Raw genomic sequence first — 12,681 nt, forward strand, 5'->3', positions numbered from 1 at the left:
CACCACCACCTTCTCAAGGACAACTAGGAATGGGCAATAAATGCTGGCCCAGCCAGCAAAGCCCACATTCCATGACTGAATAATAAAGAAAAATTAGATGGTGTGACTGTGCTTTAGTTACTCCAGTTGAGCAACAGTATATTTATCTTTCTGGTCAACTAAAGATGACAACTGCATGTGTACCACTCTCTACTCTCCTTGGGCAGATTTAGTGACTACATGCAGACTTGGAAGGGAAAAAGAACGAGGGAAAACAGACCCAATTTTCAGAAGAGTACTTAAAATGCTACAAAATATCTCTGCACTTTTTTGGGAAAACTTAAACGATGACTTTAATGAATTAAAAAACAGCCAGTGTCAAACTGATTTTATTAAGTAAAAATATCGTGATGCCACGTAGCCTTAGAAGATGCCTTTCTTTGCCATTCATGCAACAAATGCAAATCATTTTGGCATGAATTAGGGTTAGAGTTGCCAACCCTGGATGGACGTATTCCAGGAGACTTAAATGAGAGGTATCCCTACCACAGTACGGCCAGCATGTTTATTCTTAATGCCTTTCCACATCAGTTGCAAAGTGAACACCCTCTTCATTACCCAGCCAAATGATTCTTGACTGACAGTTAAACAATCTTTATTCCCTACCTCCGCTAAGTTTCTAAATAATAACCGATCGTCTTTGAGGAATATGAGAACAGCCACCATTTCTTTTCTCAGGAACCACAGCTGTGATTTTTCTTTCTGAGGCAGTGAACATATGAAATAGGAGGAGTGGGCCATTCGGCCCCTCGAGTCTGCTCTGCCATTCAATAAGACCTGATTGTGGCCTTAACTTCACAGTCCACCTATCCCTGGGATAACTCTAAGTCCTGGAGATACCCAAGAAAATCCAGAAGGGTGTGCAATCCTAATGGGATTGCATTTAAGAAGCCAAACACTTAACTAGAGAGCAATGTGATGCCAGACAGTCGGCAGTTTGAAGGAGCAGAACTTTATTACAGTAACTATTCCATAAGATTATTTCCTGTGAACTTCAGAATGTGCTGAAAGATGCAGATATGACTAAACATCCATGTTCATGAAATCCAGCAATCTTGGTAATTCAAGCGGTGCAACATGCTAATTTATTAAAGGATGTAATTGTTTCTGCTTGTTGTCAGGGAATGATATGTAAAACCAGATAATGAATATTAAAAAAGTGACTTAAAAAAGTAGAGACATTAGGAAACTGGCCATGCAAAATTTGTGTTTGAGCCCAGCAGATCGAGCGTGACCTCATAGTCCTACATTATGTAGCCCTGCAGAATGAATTCCAAATCAAATGTGTCTCAAGCACAGTCCTCGGCTACTTTTGGTGACTGCAAAACAAAGAACATCCTTTGCTCTAATTCATTGCTCAGCTGATATGTTCCAATTTATGACATGGCAATAAATTTACAATTAGATTTGGAACTAGGACCAGTGCCCCTCAGATTTATGACTTTCGATAAAACTTCTTATTGCTGAAAAACCCTGGATAATTTTCAAACACTAATTTGCAATTCCAATCAACTTCAAAAATAGTTCAACTGGTCACTTATTCATTGCTGTTTTTGGGATGTTGCAATACAAGAAGGCTAGAGCAGGTGCCATACATAAAACCACAACTGCAACTTGGTAATAATTTATAGAAGCGTTTTGGGGTATTTCAGAGTGATTTAATAAGAGCACTATGTAAATACAAGTTATTTTCTTCCCCGCTGACAACACTTGTGGTTTCAAATGCTGAGTTTTCCTGCGTGTGAGAGAAGACTGGCTGACAAAACCCAATTCAAATCTGTCCCTCAGAGATTGTGGTTACCCCACAGCTTACTGAACACTTTTGCACAAAGTTTAATAAAAGGCCAGCACTTGGTTTTTCATATGATCAAGAGAAAGGGGCACAGGAAGATCAGATTCAACAATTTAACTGCAAAAACGGATTGGGAAAAACAAGCGTCAACAAGGATTTTCTTTCGGTCAGTGAAATACTCGACACATCCAGAGCCTATCGCTATGCTTAAATATCACCAAGTTGGAAAATTAAGAAATTCACACGAACAGTTTCCATGTTCCTTAAATGGAGATTTCACTCTCCTCTCAAAGATACACATGCTACCCATGGGAGAATTTAGATGCAAATTAGCAACAGCCGAGGTTTAGGGGGCGAAGATTACAGTAGTACTACTTTAATAAGCTGCAATTGTTGGAGAGACCAATAACTTTTTAAAAGAGATGAATTTGCCAAATGACCAACAGAAATAAACCGATGGACAAGATTTCACCTTTTAAGACTTCTACTGTAACAAACTAAAATCAACATAGATCAAACATTAATTAACAGACAACTAATTCAGCAAACTAATGAAAAGGTTCTTTCGCAGTAACTAATGCAACCAAAATAAGTCTTAAGAAGTCATTTTACTTTGTGCCACACTTCTGACAGATATGTAGCATTAAAGGAACAGTCCCACAGTCACTCCCAACGCTCCAGGGGAGGTTCACTTCTTCCCACCAGACCAGGGTGAAACTTCCTATGTCCTTCGACAATCGTTCTACTCCACCCGAGTTTTCCCAGGTACAATTATCACCAGCAAGATGTACCTCAACGACTCCCCGTTCCTTAAATTGTCAAGAGCCCCGTCTGTTCTGTTCCCTTTCTTTTGAACAGAAACAGAACTCTTAAAAGTATCCTGCTTACTTTTCTTCTTGCTTAGGCTTGTCAAACAGCAACTATCCTTTATTCTGAGAGATACTGTTAAAACTACCACTCCACCTCCATGGGTTTTTATTTCAGTTTCTCTCCCGATGGCAACTGGATCACATGGGCATTTCTCTAAACTAAGCTGCTCATCAGGAATTAGCCTTTCCCCCTTCTTCAGAACGTCCTATCTTGCCTTAAGTTAAAGGGGACTTTTTAAAAATTCTTTCATGGGATGTGGGCATCACTGGCCAGGCCAGCATTTATTACCCATCCCTAATTGCCCTCAAGAAGGTGGTGGTGAGCCATCTTCTTCAATCGCTACAGTCCATGTGGTGTAGGTACACCCACAGTGCTGTTAGGGAGTTCCAGCAACAGTGAAGGAACGGCGATATATTTCCAAATTAGGGAGATGTGTGGCTTGGAGGAGAACTTACAGGCGACGGTGTTCCCATGCATCTGCTGCCCTTGTCCTTCTAGGTGGTAGAGGTCATGGGTTTGGAAGGTGCTGTCAAAGGAGGCTTGGTGAGTTGCTGCAATGCACCTTGTAGATGGTACACACTGCTGCTACTGTGCGTTGGTGGTGGAGGGTGTGAATGTTGAAGGTGGTGAATGGGATGCTAATCAAATGGGCTGATTTAAAAAGATGAAACATATTTGTCTTGTAAAGTTCAGCGTTTATGACACAATGCTGCAGCTCATTAGCTTGGAGCAAAAATACAAAAAAAAGTCAAACTAGAAATCTGAAACAAATACATAAAGTGCTGGGAACATCCAGCCTGTCAGGCAGCATCTCTGGAGAGAACCAACAAGCTAATGTTACAAGTATAGCTCCCTCATCAGTACTGGAAAAAATTACAGATGAACAGCTTTAATAAAGAAACTAGCGATGAGAAACAAACATGCACAGATACACACAAACAAGTTGCACAACAACTTTGGGAGAGAATGTAAGGGATTGGAATGGGAATAGTTAATCAGTACATCCACAGGATTTCTTCGGCTGAACGGAAGTGATATGAAGTTTGCTACTGTAGTATGGCCAATGATTTACTCCTATTTATAAGGTTACTCAACATATTGTAGTTCTGGGTACAGCCAAAATAGTATTAAAATGCCCTTGCGTCAAGGAGGATTACGAAAGTCTGAAAATTTGTCAGCAGACTCCCAAGACAGAATTTTTTCAACAATGTGCTAGTGCTAAGGTAGCTAATATTTACTGGAGCTCTGTATAGGGTGCTACTTAGCAAAAAGAGCATTATCTTCCCAGACAAATGCAATAAAGTTCAAATAAAGCTATGGAAGCAAAGAGAAATTGGAACTAGTAAGAAATGCTGGCTGTCATGGAGTTTAGTAAATCATATAAAGGGAGAGGGACTACACTTAGACTAGGTGCCACAGTGATAGCCCACAGAAGAAAGCTTGGTTCATATAGCTCCCAGGACAGAGATAACCACTCTAGCCTCATAGTAGAATGCTTTGGTCTTTTATTCGTCATGGGATATGGACATCATTGGTTTCTGGCCTCATATCCTCTTAAGTACAAAGACTGCCTACTTCCACGCCCATAATATTGCCCAGTCTCCTCTCTTACATCAGCCCATTTTCTGCTAAAATCCACATTCATGCTTTTATGTCATGTCCAGACTCCACTGTTCTAAAGCACTCTTGGTCAGCTGTCCATCCTCCATAAACATCTTCCCAACAAAAACTCCGCTGCCCATAGCCTGTCCTGCACCAAATCTTGCTCAACGAGCACTTTGAGGGGGGAGGTGGCGGAGTAGTGGTATTACTAAGGGTAATGGTCTGGGGGCCCAGGTTCAGATGGTGAAATTTGAATTCAATAAAAATCTGGAATTGAAAATCTAACGATGACCATGAAACCATTGCCGATTGTCGTAAAAACCCATCTGGTTCACTAATGTCCTTTAGGTTAGGAAATCTGCCATCCTTACCTGGTCTGGCCTATATGTGACTAGTTGGCTCTTATAATGCAAGGGGCGATTAGGGATGGGGCAATAAATGCTGGCGATGTCCACATCCAATGAACAAATTAACCACTGGCTGTAAAACCACCCACCAAATCTGCCCCAGCACCCCACCCACCCCCACCCAAAAAAAAAACCTGGACAACAAATGATGGTTGACATGAAGGGTGATCAATCAGTATTGTGGTGACCCCATGTAACATGGGAAAAGCCAAACGAGGAAGCAAAAATGCAAGCTGTTATTGTGCTATGTTCTCTCTATGTACCATTCTGCCCAATATACAATTCATCAATGCTGCTGATTCCAATAGGAAATGCACAGAGCCATTGATTCACACCAGCTTGGTTCCAATACACTTTGGAATGTAGCCTATGATGGGAGAACCATGTACAATGGGCTCTCCAGGGTAAACGTGCTCATCATTGTGCCAGGCTGTTCAACACTTCCTCGCAGAACTGGAGACATCTCAGCTTCCAGGGAATCTGCCACAGGCATTGACCTGGCTCCAATCATCATTTTAGGAATCAGCTGGACCCCCCACCCCCCACCAAGTGGCCCCAATTCCCAATCCCCCCATCTCCCATCAAATTGGTGAAGGATTGTTGGCAAAAAAAGAACCTTCCTTACAACCATTTCTATCCCCACGACCACCGCACACATCGCTTTAGTGATGACTTTAAATGCATTTCTTGCCCATGACCTTTACCAGTGCGGGATTATCGCAAATTCCAGGGGGAGTCCACTGGCGATGGAGTGAGCGCAATTCTGCCGCTTGCAAGACAGACCCCCCTCTACCCACTGGCGTGCATTTTAATGTCCCAACTCCACAATTTAACTCAACCCTTCCAAATGCGGCAAGTGGAAACTTCCAAAACAAATCCCGACTTCCACAAAGCCGGAGATAACGTGGCAAATCCCTGACCCCGCCCCACCCCAGAGACTGAGCGGCAAGAGAGCGGCTGCTGCCCCCAGTCTGGTCCCATATAGAAAACAAAGGCTCTGAGAGCGGAGCGTTAACCGGCGCCCAACAATATTGCAACAGAAAGCACGCACCTTCCCTCAATCTCCCTCTTACCTATAGTGGAGATAATCTCCCTCTCCCCCTTACCTATAGTGGAGATAATCTCCCTCTCCCCCTTACCTATAGTGGAGATAATCTCCCTCTCCCCCTTACCTATAGTGGAGATAATCTCTCTCTCTCTCTTACCTATAGTGGAGATAATCTCTCTCTCTCTCTCTCTCTCTCTCTTACCTATAGTGGAGATAATCTCTCTCTCTCTCTCTCTTACCTATAGTGGAGATAATCTCTCTCTCCCCCTTACCTATAGTGGAGATAATCTCCCTCCCTCTCTCTCTTACCTATAGTGGAGATAATCTCTCTCTCTCTTACCTATAGTGGAGATAATCTCTCTCCCTCTTACCTATAGTGGAGATAATCTCTCTCCCCCTTACCTATAGTGGAGATAATCTCTCTCTCTCTCTCTTACCTATAGTGGAGATAATCTCTCTCCCCCTTACCTATAGTGGAGATAATCTCTCTCTCCCCCCCTTACCTATAGTGAAGATAATCTCTCTCCCCCTTACCTATAATGGAGATAATCTCCCTCTCTCTCTCACCTATAGTGGAGATAATCTCCCTCTCTCTCTCTTACCTATAGTGGAGATAATCTCCCTCCCTCTCTCTCTTACCTATAGTGGAGATAATCTCTCTCTCTCTCTCTCTCTTACCTATAGTGGAGATAATCTCTCTCTCTCCCCCTTACCTATAGTGGAGATAATCTCTCTCTCTCTCTTACCTATAGTGGAGATAATCTCTCTCCCTTTCTCCCCCTTACCTATAGTGGAGATAATCTCTCTCTCTCTCTCTTACCTATAGTGGAGATAATCTCTCTCTCTCCCCCTTACCTATAGTGGAGATAATCTCTCTCTCTCTTACCTATAGTGGAGATAATCTCTCTCCCTCTCTCCCCCTTACCTATAGTGGAGATAATCTCTCTCCCTCTCTCCCCCTTACCTATAGTGGAGATAATCTCTCTCTCTCCCCCTTACCTATAGTGGAGATAATCTCTCTCTCTCACCTATAGTGGAGATAATCTCTCTCCCTCTCTCTCTCTTACCTATAGTGGAGATAATCTCTCTCCCTCTCTCCCCCTTACCTATAGTGGAGATAATCTCTCTCTCTCCCCCTTACCTATAGTGGAGATAATCTCTCTCTCTCACCTATAGTGGAGATAATCTCTCTCTCTCTTACCTATAGTGGAGATAATCTCTCTCTCTTACCTATAGTGGAGATAATCTCTCTCTCTCTTACCTATAGTGGAGATAATCTCTCTCTCTCTTACCTATAGTGGAGATAATCTCTCTCCCTCTCTCCCCCTTACCTATAGTGGAGATAATCTCTCTCTCTCTCTCTTACCTATAGTGGAGATAATCTCTCTCTCTCTCTCTTACCTATAGTGGAGAATAATCTCTCTCTCTCCCCCTGACCTATAGTGGAGATAATCTCTCTCTCTCCCCCTGACCTATAGTGGAGATAATCTCTCTCTCTCTTACCTATAGTGGAGATAATCTCTCTCTCTCTCTCCCCCTTACCTATAGTGGAGATAATCTCTCTCCCTCTCTTTTACCTATAGTGGAGATAATCTCCCTCTCTCTCTCCCCCTTACCTATAGTGGAGATAATCTCTCTCCCTCTCTCTTACCTATAGTGGAGATAATCTCCCTCTCCCCCTTACCTATAGTGAAGATAATCTCCCTCTCTCTTACCTATAGTGGAGATAATCTCTCTCCCTCTCTCTTACCTATAGTGGAGATAATCTCTCTCTCTCTCTCTTACTTATAGTGGAGATAATCTCTCTCTCTCCCCCTTACCTATAGTGGAGATAATCTCTCTCTCTCTCTCTTACCTATAGTGGAGATAATCTCTCTCTCTCTCTCTTACCTATAGTGGAGATAATCTCTCTCTCTCCCCCTGACCTATAGTGGAGATAATCTCTCTCTCTCCCCCTGACCTATAGTGAGATAATCTCTCTCTCTCTTACCTATAGTGGAGATAATCTCTCTCTCCTCTCCCCCTTACCTATAGTGGAGATAATCTCTCTCCCTCTCTTTTACCTATAGTGGAGATAATCTCCCTCTCTCTCTCCCCCTTACCTATAGTGGAGATAATCTCTCTCCCTCTCTCTTACCTATAGTGGAGATAATCTCCCTCTCCCCCTTACCTATAGTGAAGATAATCTCCCTCTCTCTTACCTATAGTGGAGATAATCTCTCTCCCTCTCTCTTACCTATAGTGGAGATAATCTCTCTCTCTCTCTCTTACTTATAGTGGAGATAATCTCTCTCTCTCCCCCTTACCTATAGTGGAGATAATCTCTCTCTCTCTTACCTATAGTGGAGATAATCTCTCTCCCTCTCTCCCCTTACCTATAGTGGAGATAATCTCTCTCTCTCCTCCTTACCTATAGTGGAGATAATCTCTCTCTCTCCTCCTTACCTATAGTGGAGATAATCTCTCTCTCTCTTACCTATAGTGGAGATAATCTCTCTCCCTCTCTCTCTCTTACCTATAGTGGAGATAATCTCTCTCTCTCTCTCTCTTACCTATAGTGGAGATAATCTCTCTCTCTCTTACCTATAGTGGAGATAATCTCTCTCTCTCTTACCTATAGTGGAGATAATCTCTCTCTTACCTATAGTGGAGATAATCTCTCTCCCTCTCTCCCCCTTACCTATAGTGGAGATAATCTCTCTCTCTCTCTTACCTATAGTGGAGATAATCTCTCTCTCTCTCCCTCTTACCTATAGTGGAGATAATCTCTCTCTCTCCCCCTTACCTATAGTGGAGATAATCTCTCTCTCTCCCCCTTACCTATAGTGGAGATAATCTCTCTCTCTCCCCCTTACCTATAGTGGAGATAATCTCTCTCTCTCTTACCTATAGTGGAGATAATCTCTCTCTCTCTTACCTATAGTGGAGATAATCTCTCTCTCTCTTACCTATAGTGGAGATAATCTCCCTCTCACCTATAGTGGAGATAATCTCTCTCCCTCTCTCTTACCTATAGTGGAGATAATCTCTCTCTCTCTTACCTATAGTGGAGATAATCTCCCTCTCTCTCTCCCCCTTACCTATAGTGCAGATAATCTCTCTCCCTCTCTCTTACCTATAGTGCAGATAATCTCTCTCCCTCTCTCTTACCTATAGTGGAGATAATCTCCCTCTCCCCCTTACCTATAGTGGAGATAATCTCCCTCTCTCTTACCTATAGTGGAGATGTGTGAAGCGTGGAACTGGTTGTCGGTGAAGCGGCAGAGCAGACAAGTCTTCCCCACCCCGGAGTCTCCGATCAGCAGCAGTCTGAAGAGCACATCATACTGCTTGGCCATGGTGCGTCCCTCATGGACCGCGAGACAAAGTCGGACCACTTTAACCAGACCGCGAAAGCCCGAGCGCGGCTCCTTTATTCCGCTCCAGTCCCATACCTGCCCCGGACAGGCGGGCAGGGTCGGGCCAGCCTGGTTTGGTTGGTTACCAGGTTTACACCCCCCCCTCCTCACTCCCTCTGAGTGCAGGCAGCGGGCGGCTAGTTTCGCCTTTCTCCCCGGCGAGACCGGCGCTGCTGTGAGGACCCACGGACGGACGGACACAAGGAGTCTTTCCGCTCCTCACACTGAGAGGAGGAATGGGGGTGTGGGGAGGGGACTCCGTGTCCGCAATGAATGACGCGGTGTGTGGGACTCCACCTCAAAGCAACCCAAGTCCAAGAGGCATCCATGGACACAGCCACCCAGTCTCATTTCCCTTAACCCCTTCTCCATTCCCATAACCCCTTCTTTCCCTTAACCCCTTCTCCATTCCCATAACCCCTTCGTTCCCTTAACCCCTTCTCCATTCCCATAACCCCTTCTTTCCCTTAACCCCTTCTCCATTCCCATAACCCCTTCTTTCCCTTAACCCCTTCTCCATTCCCATAACCCCTTCTTTCCCTTAACCCCTTCTCCTTTCCCTTAACCCCTTCTCCTTTCCCTTAACCCCTTCTCCATTCCCATAACCCCTTCGTTCCCTTAACCCCTTCTCCATTCCCATAACCCCTTCTTTCCCTTAACCCCTTCTCCTTTCCCTTAACCCCTTCTCCATTCCCTTAACCCCTTCTCATTTCCCTTAACCCATTCTCATTGCCCTTAACCCCTTCTCATTTCCCTTAACCCCTTCCTTTTCCTTCTCATTTCCCGTAACCCCTTCCTTTCCATTTTTCCTTTTTCCTTAACACATTCCCTATCCCCCTGACCCCGCCTCCCTTTCCCTTTCCCCTTCCCCCGGCCCCTCTTCCCTTTCCCTATCCCTATCCCCTAATCCTGCTTCCCCTCCCCCCAACTCCGCTTCCCTTTCCCCCAACCCCGCTTCCCTTTCCCTTTCCCCCAACCCCGCTTCCCTTTCCCTCCCCCCAACCCCGCTTCCCTTTCCCTCCCCTAACCCCGCTTCCCTTTCCCTCCCCCCACCCCGCTTCCCTTTCCCTCCCCCCAACCCCGCTTCCCTTTCCCTCCCCCAACCCCGCTTCCCTTTCCCTCCCCCCAACCCCGCTTCCCTTTCCCTCCCCCCAACCCCGCTTCCCTTTCCCCCCCCCAACACCGCTTCCCTTCCCCCCCCAACCCCGCTTCCCTTTCCCTCCCCCCAACCCCGCTTCCCTTTCCCTCCCCCAACCCCGCTTCCCTTTCCCTCCCCCCAACCCCGCTTCCCTTTCCCCCCCCAACACCGCTTCCCTTCCCCCCCCAACCCCGCTTCCCTTTCCCCCCCCAACCCCGCTTCCCTTCCCCCCCAACCCCGCTTCCCTTTCCCCCCCCCAACCCCGCTTCCCTTTCCCCCCCCCAACCCCGCTTCCCTTTCCTCCCCCCAACCCCGCTTCCCTTTCCCCCCCCAACCCCGCTTCCCTTCCCCCCCCAACCCGCTTCCCTTTCCCCCCCCCAACCCCGCTTCCCTTTCCCCCCCCAACCCCGCTTCCCCCCCCCAACCCCGCTTCCCTTTCCCCCCCAACCCCGCTTCCCTTTCCCCCCCCAACCCCGCTTCCCTTTCCCCCCCCAACCCCGCTTCCCTTCCCCCCCCAACCCCGCTTCCCTTTCCCCCCCCAACCCCGCTTCCCTTTCCCCCCCCAACCCCGCTTCCCTTCCCCCCCCAACCCCGCTTCCCTTTCCCCCCCCAACCCCGCTTCCCTTTCCCCCCCAACCCCGCTTCCCTTTCCCCAACCCCGCTTCCCTTTCCCCAACCCCGCTTCCCTTTCCCCAACCCCGCTTCCCTTTCCCCAACCCCGCTTCCCTTTCCCCAACCCCGCTTCCCTTTCCCTTTCCCCCAACCCCGCTTCCCTTTCCCTTTCCCTCAACCCCGCTTCCCTTTCCCTTTCCCCCAACCCCGCTTCCCTTTCCCTTTCCCCCAACCCCGCTTCCCTTTCCCCCAACCCCGCTTCCCTTTCCCTTTTCCCCAACCCCGCTTCCCTTCCCCCCCAGCCCTGCTTCCCTTTCCCTTTTCCTTTAACCCCTTCCTTTCCACTTTCCCTTAACCCCATTCCCTTTCCTTTTCCCAACCCCTTTCCTTATCCCTTAACCCCTTCTCTTTCCCTTCCTTCAGCCTATTGTCCAACTGCTTTACTGATTTCATCTTTTTTCTCAAATCTTCCTTTTTATGTTGTGTGCTGGTTTCATTTGATCGTTTTAATTTGGTTCTTCCTTACACTGACCTTTTATCAGCTTATTTCTGCTCCCTCATTCCTAGCCTTCACCCTTTTCCCGATTTGATTCCCCCTCCACAGAGATAGTTTGTGTTTATTCTTTAAGTTAAGCGGTAGAATTGAGGGGTTTTCTCCCCATCAAATCTGCTACTGGCAGTTTTTAAATAAAATTCACCCTGTACAAGTCAAGACAGATGTGCGTCCACACCCTGTGCTCTTACAGACGGCCAGCACAGACATGGTGGGCTGAATGGTCTCCTTCGGTGCTGTAAACATTCTATGATTTCTGCCTTCCCCACCAGGACCAAAATAACACATTATTGATATCGGGACTTATCTCACAGCATGTACATCTAATGGCCTTGAAAAGCACATCTTGTTCAATTAGCTATTTAGGAAAGTAATTAAACAGCACCAACCTGACCTGGTGCAGGTCGTTACATTTAACAGAAGCAGGGAAAACACTAAACCATTCTTCACCGTGATGGGAGACAATGTATTTGCAATTTACATCCTGTTCAGCAGTTTGTCGTTAGTTGATTGTACCCCAGTTGCTATCATTCTTGCTTTGCATTGTCCTGATATGAGGGGAATATATGATGTTCACTTCACACACCCTGTTACTGAGGAGACTATGATGCAGAAAAATGCCTCTTTTATAGCTGGTATTGTGGCACCTTTGTTTTTACTTCTGTTTGATTGGCTAATTTGGTTGTGCAAATTGTACAAATGACCATATTTTCACTAACTTGCCACGAGGTTTTCAAATTATGTTATTGTATTCACTCAGAGACAGTGCTTGACTGTAGTTTACAATGGTGTATATGCATGGAGCAGTGGTTTTACTGATGGGGGAAGCAAGCATCAGGGGCTATTCTGGTGGGAGGGAGTTTGTCAGATTCTGATAGAGCATGATTAATTGCCGTTTGTTTTTGGTGAGGTAAAGGAGGATTGTAATCCATGTCAAGGAACTCTACTTCAGAAGAAATTAATACTGAAGATCTCCAGATCCAGTAACTCAAACAGGGTCACTAGTCCTTTCTTTCACTTGGGGAACAAGACAGTTAATGCCATTGGCCTATCACTCTGGTCATCTGTCCTATTTATGCTACATGTATAAATCAAGACATTTTTCTGAAATTATTAACACATAGTTAGTGGTTTTTGGAAGGAAGGCACTAATAATGACAACTGTTGTGTCGGGAAATAACGTCCAGCATCTGTTAAATGATGCTGTCCCCCATTGCTTGTG

At 45.9% G+C, this 12,681-nt stretch overlaps 2 protein-coding genes across 3 annotated transcripts in view; both read right to left on the reverse strand.

The window, feature by feature from the left end:
- rab15 (RAB15, member RAS oncogene family) overlaps nt 1-9,382 on the reverse strand; it is a 144,053-nt gene extending 134,671 nt beyond the window's left edge. Inside the window, exon 1 of one of the 2 annotated variants that reach the window (XM_078563188.1) lies at nt 8,973-9,382. In XM_078563188.1, the coding sequence (XP_078419314.1) occupies nt 8,973-9,096 (124 nt within the window). In that variant the 5' untranslated portion in view covers nt 9,097-9,382. The remainder of the gene's footprint in view (nt 1-8,972) is intronic. The other variant, XM_078563189.1, reaches the window with a different exon arrangement.
- The window catches only part of LOC144693355 (spectrin beta chain, non-erythrocytic 1-like), a 559,404-nt gene that overhangs the window by 529,549 nt on the left and 17,174 nt on the right, over nt 1-12,681 (reverse strand). The gene's annotated exons all lie outside the window — the stretch shown is intronic.

Source organism: Cetorhinus maximus, chromosome 18 (assembly GCF_964194155.1).
Source record: "Cetorhinus maximus chromosome 18, sCetMax3.hap1.1, whole genome shotgun sequence".
In the NCBI taxonomy this organism is placed as follows: Eukaryota; Metazoa; Chordata; class Chondrichthyes; order Lamniformes; family Cetorhinidae; genus Cetorhinus; species Cetorhinus maximus.